This window comes from Siphateles boraxobius, unplaced genomic scaffold (genome assembly GCF_051911475.1).
Source record: "Siphateles boraxobius isolate OS27281-9 unplaced genomic scaffold, OSU_SipBor_1 41, whole genome shotgun sequence".
Classification (NCBI taxonomy): domain Eukaryota; kingdom Metazoa; phylum Chordata; class Actinopteri; order Cypriniformes; family Leuciscidae; genus Siphateles; species Siphateles boraxobius.
Window position 1 is genome coordinate 9,849,473 of NW_027509042.1, and position 20,555 is coordinate 9,870,027.

Sequence of the window (20,555 nt, forward strand, 5' to 3'; positions counted from 1 at the left end):
TGACATTTTATTTATTCATTTGGTAAGTACCAGTGTAATAATACATTATCCCAAACATATACAATATTATTAAATATATTGTAAAGTGTTAACAATTATACAATGAATGGGACAATGATATGCATTATTGTATTCCTATTTTCTAGCTTACATCCCTGTTTTTATTACATCACTGAAACATTCAAAACCTGTAATTGTGCTCTATTGCGCTGTCATGCATATGGTGGCTTGCTAAGCATACCAACAAAAATTTAAAAAAGTTTAGCAAGATGTTTTGTTGCCGTTCATCTTGAAACCACCAGTGTGACAAAATCTAAAGGAAACAGGGTTTTCTGTTAGCAAGTGTGTAGGAGGAAGGTGGAAAAGTACAAAGTAGCATGTGCCTGTGAGGCATCACAGCACCATCTGTGTTCATCTCTCTGCTACTGTCCTCTCTACTTCACACACACATAGAGCAGTTGACTTTATCTGCCTTCTGAACTGTCTGTACAGAGAATACTATAACCCTGAAGAACAGCTTGCAGCCCTCAATATTTCTAAGTGTTCTTTTCTCTTTCTCTTTCATATTTGCAGAATAGTTTTTTATGAAGGCCGGGTACAGGCATACAGGAGGTGATGTATGTAAACACTCTAACTTGACAGCTCTAGTCCAGGTAAACCCAAAATTATGGGGACAAAATGCCCCACAAAGATGGCAATATCCAAAATCCTTGACCTTGAGGGGGACATTTTTTGGTCCCATGAGGAAAACAGCTAATAAAATTGCATATTTTTTTCCATCATCATGTAAATTTAGTGCCTCCGTACTACTAAACGTAAATCTGAAATAAAAATTAAAGCAATTCAGAAATATTAAATTAAATACATTAAAAAAATTAATTAAAAGCATCTAATAAAAATGGCAAACGCACAAAATTACTAAAACTTAAAGGCACAGTTAGATTTTATGATTAAAAAATCAAAAAAAAAACACTAAAACATTGTTATATACTGTATTTTGTTGACTTGTGTACTTGCATTATATTACTTACATATGTACACAATATTTTTATCCAGAGACTATATATTAAATCATTGTTATATAGTTCAACACTGTTAGTCTTAGTTCAACTATAGTTCACTCACCCGTACCTCTCTCTCTCACTCACCCGTACCTCTCTCTCTCTCTCACTCACCCGTACCTCTCTCTCTCTCTCACTCACCCGTACCTCTCTCTCTCACTCACCCGTACCTCTCGCGCTCTCTCTCCCTCATGGAACAGCGCTGCACAAATCTGTCCAACATAGCGGTGTTAATGTTGGAGACCCAGATTTTAAAAATGCATTAGCCAGCATACAAGGAGCCTAGCTAATAAGGAGAGCTAAGTTATTGTTAGAATACAGCTGGATTTTCGAGGTTAGCATGCTGTATATAGCTGGTAGTCAATATCGATGCATGCATGCACACGCGCCACAGTTACACTGTCATTCTGTGGGAAACACTGCAGCTTATAAGCATAATAAATGCAATGTAAAACGTCCCAGTCTCACGGCTGTGTCCTGCTTCATCCCACACAGTTATTAACATTAATAAAACTTTAATACGTTAGCTCATCCATGAACATGATTTCTGCCTGAGTCCCGTTGGATTGTTTTCCATCAGCTGTGGAGGTGAATACGACGCCTCCATGATTCCAAGCTCATTCACAGCATCAAGCTAAGCCTTCGTTACTGTTTTGAATAAGCGAACTCTAGCAGAGAAACTTACATATTGTGCCTTTAAACTAAAATTAAAATGCAAACCGTACACATAAAAATCTGATTCAAAATATTAACAAATACTACAATAGTATATAAATGATACTAACATAGCAATTGTGTTTTTGTGTTTAAAGGTGTAACAGTACAGATTATTTATTATTATTTTTATAATTACATCAGTCAGTAAAAAAGCATACCCCTATAGTTCTCATAACAGAGTGACAAATATCCATCAGTAATTTAATGGTACATCCACCCCCATCCTCCCAAGTAGAAGTCCCATTGATTCCCTCTGGATCCCTCTTATCATGATTACCCTGTAACAGCATGATTCATTTGTACACACTCAGTCAAACACACATTTCAACCTCTCACTACCAGGGGAGAATGCAAGTTCATTTTAAGTAATGCTGCTCTACAAACAAGCACAGCAAACCTGGATCTCTTAAATCTCTCAAATATATATATATTGTATTTTAAAATCATTTTTTCATCAGAATAAATTTTTCGCAAATTGAGTAACATTGTTGCCATGTCCAATTATTATAAGAATGTTCCTCCTCTGCAACCTAAAGGCAAAAACCAATATATATAGCCCTAACTTCCTGTTTCAATAGGAAATATGTCAACACAGGATGAAAAACTGCACTAGTCAAGTGAATTTTCCAATGAGTAATTCGACAGAATCACTTAACAAGACTTAAAAAATGGTTCATCTGCCTTGAACATTGTTGACTTACTGTCTTTTTCAGCTTCACCTAATCAGACTAGAGACACTCTTTCTTTGGAAATACAATCAACAGTGCTTTTTACTTCAACCTCTCCTGATGAATCCTTTCTCCTGCTATAACCTTACCATTTCATCAACAGTATCTTATTTATAGAGTCATTTACATTTCATTCGTGTGAAAAACAAAAGTGTTCCTTTTCTTTTGTGTGAATGAAGAAACAGCTTTCAGTGTGTGCGTGTGCACACTCAGCAGCAGACTGGAGAGTCGTTTGTAATTATGATAATTGCATGAGTGCGGCAGCCTTAGCTGTGGGCCAGAGATGATGCATGAGAAAAAGATAGGAAATGTGGACGAGTGATTTCAATGTTACTCCACAGAGGGGGAAGTATCACGTTTGCATCCAATCTTAATTGTGCATCTTAATTATTTTCGTAAAAAAAGAAAATAAAGTTCAATTAAACCTAATTTAATTTTAAGCTATCTCAATGTAAATTTGTTTTTGGATTTGGGGTTTCAATTTCTTACATTAAATTCAAGCCTGGCACAAAAAAAGTGGTAGATGAAAAAATAAAGTGTTACTTAACGGAATAGGGGAGAGAAAATGAAGGTGTTTGTCAAATGTACACCCAGACAACTAAATGAAATGGAACAAGAGGCTAAATTTAAAATGGAACACACTTCCCACTTGCTTTCAAAGTTTGTATGAGACAAAAGACACAAAATAAATTATATTAATACATTTTGATTTTGCTGAGATATTGTGCACAAAATTCAAGAGTTAAAAAAAAAAGAGTTTTTGGAAGTAGTATTTTAAGGACACCAAGGCTGCATTTATTTGATTAAAAATACATTAAAATCAATAATATTAGAAAACATTATTACAATTTCAAATAACTGTTTTCTATTTTAATATATTTTAAACCGTAATTTATTTGTGCGATGACAACGCCATATCTCCAGTCTTCAGTGGCACATGATCCCTCAGAAATCATTCTAATAAGCTGATTCAGCGCTCAAGAATTATTTCTTATTATTATCTAGATTGAAAACAGTTGTGCTGCTTAACATTTAGTTTAAACATTAGTTTAAAAGGAATGAATAATTCTGAATAATTGCTGAATAAAATATATATTTTTTATTTTTTTTAACCTACCGACTTTGAAAGATAACATGCTATTTCCATGTTTGGTTACACTGTCCTGTTGTAAATGCAAAATATTATATTCTATTAATTAATATTATATAAATCCTACTTAATAAAGAGCAATTTATAGGATGCTTTGGAAAGCAGGCGTTACCACAATGCAAACACACACTATGTAGCATGAATAATTAACAGTCATTTTCACTTTTATAGTCTGCCAGAATATTTGAAATATCACTTTAATATTATATTAAATCAAAATATTTCAATTTGATGACATGAGACATTGTATTATACAATCACACATGTATTATATATGATGAAATACTGAATGAATGAAATAGTGTGGTTAAGATAATAATACATACACACAAACTCATTTGGTTGTATTGATGATGCTATGGTGTGCCATTGTGAATATCCAGACATCAAATACCAAAAGAGTCATGTACTTTCATAATGCTTGCTGCACAGTGGATGTAATTAACAATCAGGATAATAAGCAAACAACCACATAGAAAACCATCTACACACAAAACCCACACCACATTACAGAAACAATATCTTTGAACAAATGAAAGAAAACAAAACACGCAGCACGGCAGTAATACAAACACATATAGTGTCAAATAATATGAACACTCTGAATACAGGGTTCAATCGTTAAAGCAACATCAGCATTGCAAAACTGCCCTAACGAATCATTACACATGCAGCAGCTTCATCGGACTCCCTGGAACTCAGGGATACTGATCTGCCAATGGGGAACAGAATGTTCTGCATTGTCCTGGAGCCCGCAACTCTTTTCCTCCACTCCCCTCCCTGTGTCCCTTCATGCCATTTTCTATGTTTAGCATGATGCTCGGAGCGTAGAAGTGTTATGGACCCACAAGGCCAGTGCTGAAGATAGCAGCTGGTTAGTTTTGGTGTCTCTGAGCCACAAGGCAGAGACCGGCCCTCTACTGTGCAGTCCCCAGTAGCACATTACATCGAAAATGAATGAATAACCATGCAAACCAGCATTTCGCACCTCATCAGTGCTGTTTGAAAGGCATGCTAATGTCTCCGTTTTGGATTCCATTTGAATACGTGTCCTTCAGCATAACTGAACTTCACATCAACTCTGCTTAAGATGATTGAGTCAAGCAAGCATTATTAAAATAAGAGGATGATGAGGACAAGGAAGAAAAATCCAAACAGCAGGTATTCAGAGAAATAGCAAACTTGTGAGTTTAACACTGCATTTATATACCAGTTCAATAAACGTTGAAAGTTAACATTAAGTAACTTACATTTTAAACACAATATTTCCAGTTAATTGGTCTGGTTCTGCTCTGACAAGAAACATATTTCCAAACATAGTCACAGCGTTATCCCGGCGGTGTGTTTTGTTCCTAAATGAATCAGTGTTTTGAATCAGTTTATCGAATGATTGACGACTCCTTCAAACAACAGCGCTTTGAATTAATCGGTTGAGTGAATGATTGAATGTTTCGTTCTTGAGTGAAATAGCGTGTTGAACGAATCGGTGAAAGGAATGAATGACTCACTCAAAGACAGAAACCTGTCGACTCCTACTGGCATATCGATGTAACGTGCAAGAAGAGTCACTGAAAGAATACCCACCACTAATGCACAGCCTGTTCATTAACATAAGGAATATTTCTGTTATCATTTGCTACTGCTATCATCTGAATTTAGTATACATAAATGTAAATATGGAGAAATTAGCCATTGCTTTAAATTTTGAAGACAGATGTTCAGCAATATCTAAGGATCATATCTAATTTAAAAAAAGGCTGTAGGCCTAATATGTGGTAATGTAAATATTTTAATGTTTTTAAATATAACCTTTATATAATAATAGCATATATAATGTTGCGTTACTGTCAGAAAGTCTTGCTAAACCAATTTTAAAAATGACAGAATAAAAGAATGCAGAATCTGTTGTTTATAGAACTGTTGTACAAAAGCAAAAATTACTTTCAGTAACAGCTGTGCTGGCATTCAGTGCTACAGCTCTTTTGCTGCCTTGCAAACACTGTTGTAAAAACTTCATTCGAAACAATCTCAAGCATATACAGAATTCTAGAATAAACATAAAGCCTTCAGCAAGAGAAGCTCGTCTCAGAGCAGTAGCGTTAGAGGAAATGTGAACGGAATACTTTGCATTTGCTTACACAAAACTTTACCACACCAAAATGCCTTCTTAAAATATGTTAAATTCAATCTCCGGACCTTGACTAGTGTGTGTATGTGTCTCTGTGTGCACTTTGTATTACTAACATTCTATCAGCATATTGACAGCAGGATTTGGGTGTTGGTGAAGTATCTATCGTCAGAATAGAATATAGCGCTTCAATGGATTGTGAAACCGTAGCATTTTAATCACAATTCAGAGCCCACAGCCAGCTTTTTTCTTTGTGCGCGAGAGAAGAAAAAGACATGTTCAGAGTGAATAAGGGAGTAAAGTGGGGGAAATGATGTGAAAAGTAAAAACTCTTGTGTGATGGAAAGACAGAGAGTGCCTTTAGAAGGTTTTTGGGCGCTTCTGTGTGAGCTGAGAGGTATCCAAGTATGAGACAGTGTGTGTGACAGAAAAAAGCTGCAGCGTGCTCAGTATTAGAGTTAATGGGCGTGTGTGTGTCTGTCTCGGAGAGAGGTAACGTGTGTGTGGGTGAAAGCACTTGCCTGAAACTCCACTAATCCAGCTAAAAATAAGAACTTGTGCCATGTGACACACAGCCTCTGTAAGATGGCTTCCTCCTGAGAAGAATTAATGCTACTCTGACAGAAAAGATGCAGTCAGATCAGACAAACTATGACAAAAACGACACACATGTTCCTCTTCAGCAAAATGGATTTTGAATGTAACAATTTAAAATAAATTTAAAAAACATTAGTAATTTTAAGTATTTGTATGTAAAGTGCTGTTGTAGAACACACATTTTATACTTTTTAATAGTCAATGAAACAATTTATGTATTGATATTTCTGAACAGCTTTAGAGATGTACAAATGTTTAGGAATCATTTTAGGTTCAAAGAATACTGAATGACTGGAATTAATAACTTGTTTTATTGTATTTAATAAATGATATTTCAAAAATATGTTCAGTGACAATGAATTTTCCTAATTTGACATTATAAATTGCACTTGGTTCTTTGAGAGATTTTTAAATACATGACAATATTTTACAATTTTAGTCACTGTATACTAAATTGTCAATAAAAGAAATTGGTCAATGTGCATTTATCTGTTACATTTCTTTCATGGTTAGAGGTTTAGAGGTACAGGTGTTATTAGGGGATCAAAAAAAATTCTATAATAATCAAATGTGCCTTGTAAATATATTTAGAATATAAGTATAAAGGTTTTGTACATTTCTAAAGCAGTGTGCACATACATATATTGGTATTCAATGTCGCCAATATGTCCATATTGTGCTTTTTGTCAGATATCCAAAAATATAGAATATTATATATTACTGATTTAAGAATAACATCAGACTGAAGAAGAAAAAAAATGTATATGTCAGGATATGAATCAAGGACATATTTGCATGCAAAACAATAGCTATGCTCTTATAATCTTAAGTTGCTAAAAAGTGTTCCCCCACCCATTAAAAATGATTGGGTAAGAGGGAGCTTTCATGCTTAAATGTAATAGATGCTCTCTTCACGCGCTCAATGTCGAAATAAAGACCTTCAGAAAAACAGAAGGTCATGCCGGTCTGCCAGGAAATAAAGGGAGAGGGAGAGATAGGGAGTGAAGGGAAGGAGTGCTAGTGCTGCTTAATGGATTATAGGATATGGAAAAAGCTGGATTGGAGGGTGGGAGAGAAAGAGAGATAGAGAGAGAGAGAGAGAGAGAGAGAGAGAGAGAGAGTGTTCTAGTTCACAAGGGGGAGAGTGGGTGTGTGGCAGCGATGGCATGAGAAAAATCTTTCACATGCTTTAGAATAAGGGTTCAGGCAGCTCTCCTGGAGCGACACGGCTGTAGTTCCACAACAACTATAGCTACTGCTGTTCATCACACTATATGGTGTGACACAATCTTTCTCCTCCACTCTGGCTAATACTACTTCCTTTCATCCTACTTCCATGTCTCTAGGCGAAAAAACTTGCAGACTTATCAAAATTACGGTCTGACTCAAGGCTAGTGATGGACATAAATATTGGCCAGACTGTTATTAGATTATCAGCATTAGACGGCCAATAACTGTTCCCATTTGACTAATTAAGTCACCCATGTTAGTTGTGTCCAAAATCTACAAACATCCTTTAAGATTAATAATAATATAAAAAAAATATTTAAATATTTGAAATGTTAATTAAAATACAAATATTAAAATAAATTTTATTTAAAATGTAGCACATTCGTAGATTACATGTAAACATCCTACAATTTATAATAAAAAATATTATTTAAACGCTATACAATATGGTATAAATACAACTTTTAGTTGCCTTGTTATTTTGTGATGTTCTGTTTTTCAGCTCTGGGTAAAACTTTGGGCTTTTGGTTGGGCATTAACGCAGAATAAAACCATAAAAATTCAATATATTCCTTTGTGCGCCAAATCGAATTTTAGTTTTTGGTTTGCTTCTGCGCTAGAGAGGGTTGTTATTATTTATCTCATTGTTAATTAAGCCATCTATCTTCAAAGAGCACAAATATGAGAAGCCAAATAGTGCTGAATTGCAACATAAATTACACATAAGTTTTGCCTCTAATTTATCATCATAGGCAGGACACTTTATTTCCATGAATATTAGAAGTCTCATTAGGAGCTTTATTAGGGCAGAACTAAGTTACTCATAGTGCCTGAAATATGGTAAGTGTGAATGCACATTCATGATCTTCTTTAGCATATAAAACAACCACATAATTAATATACTTTCAACAACTTTTACAAATTAGGTATCATCTTCATTACCCAAAATAAAGACAAAGAAAATAAAAAAAACATCACCTCTCCCTAATTCTGTCTGATTTCTGTTATGTAAATGCACTTTATGGTATCCTTGGGTCTCTTATTCTGTCCTTAATATTTACAGAAAAGTGCTCGAATACCTTGAGCAGATGTCCTTCATCTCAGCGTCTTTCTTAGACTTCTCTCGAAGCAACACTTATTTAAAAAGCCATGAAGAATATGTATACAAATACAGACTTCCACACATACTGCAATACCCCTAAAAATAAACCCTTTTTCAGCAAAAGCAAAAAACATTTTCAAACACACACTGCTCTGGCTCTTTAGGAAAGCAATAAATACACTGTTCCAAAAGTTCAAACACAGCCTTCAGAATGAGCTTTGATTAATAAATATGGATGCATAAAATATTCTGTTGTCCACATTCACACTGCTGTGAAATGACTTTTAACAGTTAAGTCCTTGAAATGTTATGCGCCGTATGCATGTATATATATATGTATCTGTCTGTGTGTGTGTGTGTGTGTGTGTGTGTGTGTGTGTGTGTGTGTGTGTGTGTGTGTGTGTGTGTGTGTGTGTGTGTGTGTGTGTCCAAATATCAATGTATTGATGAATCAATATTAATTTATCTGAATTCTTTTTATTTTCAAGCGTGCTAGGCTAAATTTACTCTCTGGGTCATAAGTTAATTAAAGCAGCACTAAAAATAGCCACCATTTATTCCACTAATTAATAATTCACACTCAAATGTGTATGACCTGCTAAAAGAGGTTTAAGAACCTTTCAGCTGGATGTTTATTACTTCTGACAAAATGAATCTGCTAGTCTCTCACGTTCTCTTCCTCTCCTCACCTGTCCTTTTCTCTCAGTGTGCTTTATGAACCGATAAATTTCATCCATCTCACCCTGTTATATTAATAAGGTAATTTCAGAATCTCCAAATCTCATCAGAGGAGATCCAGCTCAGGCCTTTCAATCAAACATCCTCTTATCTCCACAGGAACCTTTCATAACTTACTCCTTCTCGATCCAGCTGCCATAACCGCTGCCGTCTCTCAGGCTCTAATCTGCTGTCTGACCTCCGCTCTCTTTCTATTAGTGTCGCTGTCATTGTTGTGCCCTCAACCGGTTCCCTTCACTACAGACCCGTATGTCTCTCCTCAACCCTTAATATTCCCCTTTTGAATTAAACATTAATTTCAATGATTTCCGTATTGTTTTAAATGTTTTTATTTAATTATTATTTTATATAAAAACAAATATATTTTAGTTAAGTATTAGATTCCCTGTAAACACCAGCAAACATCAATAGTCCAGTTTCATGTATTATCATCCATTCACATCATTGTTTTAAAAAATGAATGTGTACTCATAATATTTAATCAAAACTAGACGGTAAAGTTCGTAGACAAACTTTAAGTTGGCTTGGAAAAGCCTAGCCAGAAAGTTTGAAAAAGTTTTAAACTGTTCTAGCACGGTTTAACATGTTTCAAGTATGGTTTGCCATATTGCTAGCATGATTTAGCATGTTTTAACATGAACATGGATGGTTGGATGGATAGATCATCAAGATTAGTTAGAAAGAAAGATTAGAGATGGATAGAAAGTGCCACTCTTAGAAAGAAGAAAGAAATTAATGAAGAAGAAAGAAAGTAAGAAAGAAATGTTAAGAAAAAAGATTAGTTAGAAAGAAATAAAAATTTGTTTGAAAAAATAAAGAAATAAAAAGTAGTTAGAAAGAAAGAAAGATCAGTTTGAAAAAAGAAAGAAAAAAAGATTAGCTTGAAAGAAAGATTAGTAAGAAAGAAAGATTAGTTAGAAAGAAAAATTAGTTTGAAAAAAAAAGTTAGAAATAAAGAAAGATTAGTTTGAAAAAAGAAAAAAAAGAAAGATTAGTTTGAAAAAGAACGAAAAGAAAGAAAGAAAAGTAAAAAAGAAATAATAATTAGAAAAGAAGAAAAGTAAAAAAGAAAGAATAGCTAGAAAGAAAGAAAGAAATCTTAGATTAAAAGAAAGAATAGTAAGAAAGAAAGAGAATAGTTAGAAAGACAAATAAAGAAAGAAAGATTAGTTAGAAAGAAAGAAAGATAGAATAGTTAGAAAAAAGAAAGATTAGTTAGAAATAAAGAAAGATTAGTTTGAAAAAATAAAGAAAATAAAATAGAAAGAATGGTTAGAAATGTTAGGAAAAATAAAGAATAGTTTCTAAAATAGAGAGAAAGAAAGAAAGAAAGAAAGAAAGAAAGATGAATTAGTTAGAGAGAAAATGTATTAGTTAGAAAGAAAAAAATATATGTTATTTAGAAAGAAAGATAGATTAGTTGGAAAAAATAAAGAAAAGAAAAGTAAAAAGAAAGAATAGTGAGAAAGAAAGAAAGAAAAATTGATTAGTTAGAAAGAAAGATAGATTAGTTAGAAAGAAAAAAGATAAATTAGTTAGAAAAAAGAAAGATTAGTTCGAAAGAAAGAAAGATAAATTAGTTAGAAAAAAGAAAGATTGGTTAGAAATAAAGAAAGATTAGTTTGAAAAAAAGAAAGACAAGTATTAGTTCGAAAAAATAAAGAAAAGAAAAAAGAAAGAATAGTGAGAAAGAAAGAAAGAAAGAAAGAAAGAAAGAAAGATGAATTAGTTAGAAAGAAAATGTATTAGTTAGAAAGAAAGAAATATATGTTAGTTAGAAAGAAAGATAGATTAGTTGGAAAAAATAAAGAAAAGTAAAAAGAAAGAATAGTGAGAAAGAAAGAAAAATTGATTAGTTAGGAAGAAAGATAGATTAGTTAGAAAGAAAAAAAGATAAATTAGTTAGAAAAAAGAAAGATTAGTTAGAAAGAAAGAAAGATAAATTAGTTAGAAAAAAGAAAGATTAGTTAGAAAGAAAGAAAGATAAATTAGTTAGAAAAAAGAAAGATTGGTTAGAAATAAAGAAAGATTAGTTTGAAAAAAAGAAAGACAAGTAAAAAAGAAAGAAAGAAAAGTAAAAAATAAAGAATGGTTAGAAAGGAAGAAAAGTAAAAAATAAAGAATAGTTAGAAAGAAAGAAATAAAGAAATAAAGAAGGAAAGAAGGAAAGAAGGAAAGAAGGAAAGAAAGAAAGAAAGAAAGAAAGAAAGAAAGAAAGAAAGAAGGAAAGAAAGAAGGAAAGAAAGAAAGAAAGAAAGAGAAATGTTAGGAAAAAGAAAGAATAGTTAGAAAGAAAGAAAAAAGATGGATTAGTTAGAAAGAAAGAAAGATCAGTTTGAAAAAAGAAAAAAATATCAGTTTGAAAGAAAGATTAGTTAGAAAGAAAGAAAGATTAGTTTGAAAAAAGAAAGAAAAGAAAAGTTAAAAAGTAAAGAAAAAATAGAAAGAATAAAAAGATAGATTAGTTAGAAATAAAGATAAATTAGTTAGAAAGAAAGAAAGATTAGTTAGAAATAAAGAAATATTACTTAAAAAAAGAAAGAAAGGTAAAAAAGAAAGAATAGTCAGAAAGAAAGAGAAAGATTGATTAGTAAGAAAGATAAGTTAAAAAGAAAAAAGCTTAGTCAGGAAGAAGAAAGATAGAGTTTTCCTACTTTCCTTCTTTTCCAAGCCAACTTAATAACTTCCCCCTGCCTCTTGCAGAGACATCTGTTCTCTGATGATGTACAGTTGCGAGGGCGGGGCAACCTGTCACTCACATGAGATCACAGCAATAGCAAACCACAATGATCCAATCAATTCCCGAAGGACAAAATCAAGTCCCGCCCTACATTTTTCACAATAGGGAAGTCAAACTTATAGGTGTTTTGAAAGGTTTTTAATGGATTTTTATGCCTGTGAATTAAATAAAAAAAGAAACTACTAGCTGAGGTCAAATTCTTTTCTCAGTCAATCTGAAGACATTGAGGTGCTTTCTAACCTGTCAATCATTCTGAGTGATTGATCGGGCAGCCAATAAAAGATAAGCAACAGTGTGATAGTTGAAGCAGATCATTCTCATTAAATGCCATATTTAGTTTCATAATCCGTTGTCAGTTGTTAGTTTGTCATGCGAGAATGCTGTTTTCCTCCTGTTGTTTTAGACAACACCGAGATGTGCTGCTGCTGTCCTGCTCCATCTCGAATTAATCTTTGAGGGTGTGGTTCAGGAAAGATAAGGCGTTTCTGTTCAACAATTGACCATCTTTAACAGCAAAAGCCATGTTTCAAGCATTTTGGGGAAAAATTTGCTTACATAACTGTTCTATAAATGTCAGTTGTCAGTGATTTGATATACACAGAAACCAAAATGGCAAATATAATGTGGATCCATTCATCTCTCCCATTCTTCTCACTGACCTGTTTTAAATGAAATTCCTCATAAAATCACAGCCCACACTACATTACTGATGTTACAGACTGTGTCATGTGTGCAACATTTGCCTGGAATTTTTGTTTTGAGGGAAAACAAAGCATCACTTGAATTATAATTTATAGTAATATGTATTTGGGCTTATTGATGCAAATGCAGTTTTACATCGTTTTTCAATTCAAAGCCCATCACAGACAAGACCAATAGGGATTGGTTGTTGTTGTTTTTTTGAGGGATTTGTATATTTTTCTTCCCTCATATTTTTTAGTTTTCACTGCTCTACAAATTTATGAAAGTTGGTTACTTAGTTCATTTTATGCTAGATTTTCTTAAATATGTCGTTGCAATGAAAATCCTCATGAACTTCAAATGAACAAGTAATTTGATTTATTAATATGTTTAATTTTATTAATAATTAGTAATTAGACATTTGTCTATCCTTTCTATCTTGATTTTTCTCTTTCCAGTCTCGTCCTCTCCTCTTGTTCCTTTTGCCTGTCTTTCAACATGTGTGTGTGAGATTGCGGCAGAGGTTTTATACACACGCACACAATACATGCTGGTAGTGTCGCTCCGTAAAAGACCTCAATTGGAAATCGGTGGAGAATGAAACTGAATTTGTGAGCCTGGCAACTCGATACAGGCATGGTAACTTCATCCATCACACAAAGCTGCTCTGATTTGCCTTTCTGTCTGAACAAGAATAAAATCATGTGGCCAGCAGGCCAAACCAGTGGGGCTCACAGACCATAGAGAAGGCCTGTGGGGTCATTCTCAATGGGTTTGATTGTGCTAAATACTCTGAAACACAGAGTTTGATTGAGTTCATTTCTCCATTCACTCGTCTTTCATGTGCTTGCCTCTTGTAATAAAGGGAAAATAACTTTCACTATCTCCTTTTGCAAGCCCTACAGCAATGCAGACATTTAACTGGTTTGTAAAGCCTTTTAAATGGAACAGGCATTATTTCTCCTAGATAGGCACATTTTACTGTGGGAACACCAGACATTGCATTAATAAAAGACTCAAGGTGATGCATCTCATTTGAGACCAGCAGTTCAGCATATTTCCATAAATGTATGACCTAACAATATATTTTACACATTTATGCACGTATTGTCTTGCAATGTAACAGCAGACCCACTGCGCATCTAAACAGGGCCATTGGTTTTAGATTGCAAATAGGCATCCACTAAAGGCTTGTACATAGATAAAAGCCTAGCTGTGAGTGACAGTACAACACCGCAGTCTCTTCATGCTGTTTTTCACAAGGTCAAAAGCCTTTACAAAAAGTGTGACTGTGCAATACAAACAATAGTCAAGCTAAAGCTGTCAGCATGTGATATCGCATGCAAATGTACACGCCAACGGATGACAATGTAAATGTGCAACCTCAAGACCGATGTGAATCTCTTAATCTGAGCATAAAAGCCTTATCCTGACTCAATTTAGGGTTGTATAATAAAGCAATGTATAATAAACCTAAAAAAGAAGCTGACATATTTATATATTTAAATCAAATATTTAAATACTGCAAAACCATATTGCAAATATTTTATTAAACTATTTTATTCTACAAAATACTTTCAAAGACATCTCTAAATTTAATACTGCTTTGTGCTTTAATATACCAGTTCTGTAAACAAGACATTAGTAATGTTCCACTTAAACGTCTATTTTAGACACAACATTGGCAGTTACTTCGTAAATATTTGCTCCGCCAACAAAAAAAGTTATGAACAAAGCCACAGTAAAATTACCATTGCGCAATTCCTGTGTTTTGAATGAATTGTTTGAGTGAACAATTGAATGACTCACTCGTACTTGGTTGGTTCCTAAATCAATCACGAATTGTTTGAGTGAAAATGATTCAAATAACCCCTAAAAACAATCACTTGTCGCCAGCTACTGGTGTCACTATTTCACTTGCAGAAATAGTCGCTGAAAAAAAGTATGAAATACAAGAACCAGAACTAACTTTGTTGTATATTTATAATACATTTAATTATTCATATTTATTATATTTTATTTATATATATGTTTTATAAGATATTTTCAAAATATAATATATGATGCAATATTTTTACTTTACATGTCAGTTGAAATTACTATAGGCCTATTGAAATTTGATAATAAATAGCTACAGTTTCCAACCTTAATATCTTTTAAAAGCGTATCCTATTACACAAACATGTAATTGCGACCTAAAATAGCAGGTATTTAGGTAAAACACAGAAGAAGAGAAAGATGAAAATAAAGCTAAAGGAGAAAAGGGCAGGAAAGAAGACCTCATCAGCAGATAAATTCATCTGAAATGACACAAAGATTTGCTTAGCAAGCTAAGTAAAAGACAACGAGCCCTTGAAAGCTGTCACCATCAGTATTACTCTGCGAGGAGTGATACCTCAGCGGGATGTACACACTGTATGCACTGATCTGATGAAAATCTTAATGTTTCAGTTTATAGGTGCAAACAAAAAGCTAGAGGGTCGAGAGTCTGTAAGAGTCTCTGTAAGAGTCCCACCTTATCTGCAGAAATGGAGGGACATCTACCATCTATCAGTGATGAAATCAAAGACGGGAAGGATACAGATAATTGAAAGTCTATCCTCCCCCAAGGCCAATGATCAAAACTGCTGAGAGATCTCTATCGTGTGCCTGTATCATCCGGTGTTCAAGCAAGGGCTTTCGACCCAGACCAGAGGCTCATGAGAGCAGATCCAGGGTGAGTACAGGGGACGCTGATGACAGCATACAAATTAGTCTAAGGCAAAACCAACAGTAAAAGTGACCTCCTGGACTAAAAACTAGGAGAATGAAATGTGATTCACATGCTATAGAAACAATGAGGCTGTCATTCAACATTATTGAATTTTATAATGGACTGCCTGAGCAGACAACGGCTGACTAATGAGCAGTTTGCTGGAGACGTGAACCATGATAACCCTTCAGATGCACCAAACTTAAATGAAAAAACTCATACAAACTAGGAAGGCCGCCTTTTAGAAGAACAAAGATTTGAAATCTAATTCTGGATTTGATTGCTTTCCACAGTATACACTAACTGCATACTAGGATGCTTCAAGGTATTTTGCAAATGAGCAAAAATCGAATAAGTTTTGTTATTAGCCAGCAGCTACACTCTAGAGAATGGATGTAAGAGTACAGCCCAAGAGTATGATGTAAAATTGACAGCAAATTTAATAATGATATTCCCAACATATGATGTCATTTATAACCAAAGGAGAAAATATTATATTATAATAGATTATAATGTCCAAAGCAATGCTTTAGTTAACCTTTAAATGGGCTGTAAGAATTCATGTATTTTTATATGTATTAATGGCATTTATTGTCAATGCGTGAACAGCTTATACCGAAAATGTAAAAAAAATACATATCCATATCGCTAAGATCAGATGCTTTCTATCTCCTGCTTTCTCACTGCTGTCGTTTTTGTTGTGTGATTATTTTGTTATTGAGAGGAAAGTGCACAGCAAATATTTACATATTCATCTAAACGTCACTTTCGGCAGCCTGGACGGCATCGGGATGTTGGTATATAACTTCTAAGTGAAGAACCAAAAAGAACTTCGCCGTGGGTATATTAGGGCCTTGAATCACGTTCAGCACAAGCACGAGCAATAAGTTGCTGGCTACAGTTCACTTAACGGCCAGTGGTGCACTAATAACAAGGGTTTCTGAATTCTACATATAGCCCCTTTAAAAGGATAGTTCACCCAAAAATGAAAATTCAGTCATTATTTACTCATCCTCAAGTTGTCCCAAACGGGTATGAATTTGTTTCTTCTGCTGAACACAAAAGAATATATTTTGAAGAATGTCGGTAACCAAACATGGACTTTCATATAATTATTTTTTATTCTATGAAAGTCAATGGGGCCAATCAACTATTTGGTTACCCATATTCTTTAAAATAACTTATTTTGTGTTCAGCAGAAGAAAGAAATTCAAATGTGTTTGGAACAAAATGTGGGTGAGTAAATTATGACAGAATTTACATTTTTAGGTGCGCTATCCCTTTAAGAACTTTCATAATGACTCAGAATAGAAGCACAAGATGCGTCATTCTCCCTGCAACAAAATCACCTGCAAGACGAAATTGTCTTTATAGTATAACATAACATTTTAGGCAACATCATAATCAACATGTGAGCATTAACCTGATGAAGGACATATATTGTTTACCTGCTTTTGCAGTCAAATAGCAGAGAAAGAAGATCAAGCCGCCCCATTCACATAAGCAATAATGCACAAAGGAGATTTGATTTTCTTTGAGATAGAAAAAATGTGATTACTTAATGAGACATATGCTAGCCATTACCTTCAATCCCCTGAACTCCTCTGATATCACATTAGCTGAATAAGCACTCATAAAACTACTAGTCAAGCTGTCTGCAAATAAATTAGTGCAGCCTAAAGAGATTAAAAAAGTGTAATTGTGATTTTTAGTGATGATATCTTAACCCCAAAATGTTAATGTGTATATATAATTTTTGCTATTTCTTAACATGAAATTACCTTTTTCATCTGGCGCTCCACAGAAAAACCTCAAATACAGTGTTTTTGATAGTTTGAACTTATTGTTTTTATCTTTAGTATGTTATTTTGTATAATAAATGGGAGTTAATGTGTACATATGCAGGTCTTTTTTTATTTTTCGACTGTCATATACAATGAGTTTATGTTCAGATTTATATTTAGTGAGTAAACAAGTAAACATCAAGCCATTCATTTAGCAACTAACTGAATCCTATTTTTAATTTTTTTACCGAATTCACTGAATGGATTCTATTGGGAAAAGTTAATCAAAAAACTACCATAGTGGAATATGATATAATACTTCAATGTCAGACAAATCTGACATATTTCTGGCATGACATTATCTATGTTTATAACAATCAACATCCAATAAACATTGCACTTAATCCACACAAAACAATTTACACAAAAATCTCACACCTTTAAATGTTACATTACACCTTACAATCCTATACTATTCTTATACAATTACAACACTACAACACTTTTGCTTATACTCTTGATTTTTAATTTTTGAAGTGTCCTATTCAACCCTAAGATAGCCTGATGCACAAAAGATTGCTTCAGCATCACTTTGTTGAATCTTGATACCATTTACCTTAGGTTTGATGGTGCATGCATCTACAGAATGTAGAAGTTGTTTTTAATAAAGCCAATGATCTTTACCATTCACCATAATGTTCATCTCAATGATGTTAGTGCTGTCTTAAATGCAGTCAACAAAAAACTGAGTTATAACATTCTTTTGACCCTGTTCTTGATAGACGTCCTTCATGTCGATGATTCACACGGATGATTCTGAGTCACTGAAGTGATTGACTGCAGTGATTCTATTGAACCTAAAGGACCTCAAAAGTGACTCAACTCTGAGATTCATTGTAACGACCCAAATACCACCAGCCCTGACTTACTTGACTGAACCGGAACGCATTGTGAAGATCAGAGCGTTGACATCTTGTAATGACAAACAGTAGGTATTCCAATACAATGTTATTGATCACAGCTTTTACGTCTATAAAGACCTCTTCGAACTCACGTGATGCTGCCTAGCATTGAATAATAATTTGGGACTCATACATCCGTAGCTTTTCAATGAGTCTTTTGTGTTCTCATCTGACAAAGCCATATTGCATAACCAAATCTACAGCTACGTTGACAATGTGCTTTTTATTTAAAAATGTTATATTTAAACATTACACATATATGCCTGAATTTAAATTTCCATATATTTTTTTCTTTTCTTTACATATACTATGAAAATAACACTAACATAATGTCCAGTCAAATCCATACTCTGACAACAGTCTTTCTAGAACTGTAATTTTTAATTGTCAAAATTTTAGCTTTTAGCTATTTCTTAATTTATTTAAAAGTGCATGGAAGCAAATATGATAAGAATGTAAGTATAAGACTGGAGTGTCGTCACTTACTATAGCAGTAATAGCTGTTAACTCTGGTTTCAGAGCATGTTGTGAATAGCTTGGATCAATAACTGAGGGGAATTGGTTTGGACCTCTGAAAGCTACCTCTCTGAACAAGGAAACATTTTTATGTTAGTAACTGAAACAGGTTTCTTTCGTTTCTTCCAGTCTCAAGTCAATAGTCTGTAAATAAAACTCTTAGAGTAATTTCTAAACACACCTTAGAATTGTTGCATTTCATTTAGACTTGTTTTTTTATCAACAGGCTTTTGAGTAAAAATGCCTTAATTAAATAATCGCGTAAAAATTAACTCGTAAAAATACGATTAAATATTTACATAAATCAGGTGACATGACAAATACGTTCGTAATGCTCTTTGACCTTCTGAACAGTGGATTCAGCGTTCGCATTTGTTACGCCAAAAGTCACCTTGGAAGATGAATGAGTGGCGCGAGAGATGGCGCAAAAGGAACTGAATATCCTATGGCCGCAAGACTGCACACAACCACGGACTTCCAATGTGAACGAGTCACATGACTGTACTACGGCAATGACACCGCTTTATTTTGGTCCATCAGCCTCTTGAAGAATATCTATAATTAGAGCTCGTCTCGTGCGACCGAATTTGACCGAATGTGCACGAATTTGGGGGGCTCGCGACAGGACCTTCTGAGCTTAAAAAAAAGACTGACAATGAAGACTGTGGTTGTAGGTGTCCCATGAAAGATATGGTGATTTTTTACAAATGTTCCCTCACTCTATGAGTAATATCACCCTACATATGCAAGGGTATTTTATCCAATGTTTCCTGATAATATCATGACATAAAAGGAACATTATGATGCATAACGTTTTTCTCAAGGTGAGACCCGGACACCTCATGCTCTTACCTTCAGCTGTCGCCTTGCCATGTCGGTAGGCTGCTTGGCGTTGAAAGGATAGGCGACGCATCGCATCACAAAGACATAGAGTTGCAGCTTCTTTTTTCGTTCATCTTCTTCCCTCTGCAGTTTCTCCACGTCCTCCTTTTCTGGCTCGCTGACGGCCGACGGGCTCGGGCTGGATGGTCGCGCGCTGGAGCCTCGGCTGGTGGGTTGGAGCCTATCGGAGCTCTCGCTGGTCCTGCTGGGGGAGATGCGAATGGATCCGGACTGAGGAGCCATCACCTCTCGGCTTTCCTCCTCCACTATCCCGTCCGATTCCTCTTCGCTGGAGGATGGATCCAACATTTTGTTTGCTCTCGGGCAGCGCTCGCCTTAACCGTACAAGCGAACTAAACGCACGATGGGATATTTACGGCGTGGAAAGGTATCAGTTTGTTGACGTAGTGTTCGGCATTCAGATGGGCTGGTCGACTGTAGATGAATTTGGAATATCCTGACACACTTCGGGTGCGGAAGCAGACACTGCAATCTCTTCACTCGACCAGAGTAAAGATGCTACTGCTGAATACGTGTTCTGTGCTGTGCCTCCGTTCTCCAGTCATTGCGAGGGACTCGAGAGGAAAGGGGGTGGGAGGGGCGCGCGCGATGAAAAGAGCGAATGATGGCCACTTCCTGCTGAGGCTCGCGTGAGACGCAGGCGCTGTCCGCGGTGCTGAATGAGAGAGCGGGTCCTTTCGGTCGCAAAAATGGTGAGGATGGTTGACACCGAGAATGTGCTGTTATTTCATCTGACCACTGTCTCTCTTTCGCAAAACAGGGACTT

The 20,555-nt window shown here is 34.7% G+C and overlaps 1 protein-coding gene across 11 annotated transcripts in view; it reads right to left on the reverse strand.

Moving 5' to 3' along the window:
* Positions 1–20,555, reverse strand: part of cadpsb (Ca2+-dependent activator protein for secretion b) — a 94,509-nt gene extending 73,954 nt beyond the window's left edge. For 10 of the 11 annotated variants that reach the window (XM_077198183.1, XM_077198182.1, XM_077198180.1 and 7 more), the window contains exon 1: positions 19,739–20,357. In XM_077198183.1, the coding sequence (XP_077054298.1) occupies positions 19,739–20,077 (339 nt within the window). In that variant the 5' untranslated portion in view covers positions 20,078–20,357. Of the gene's footprint in view, positions 1–19,738 lie in introns of all 11 variants that reach the window. The other variant, XM_077198179.1, reaches the window with a different exon arrangement.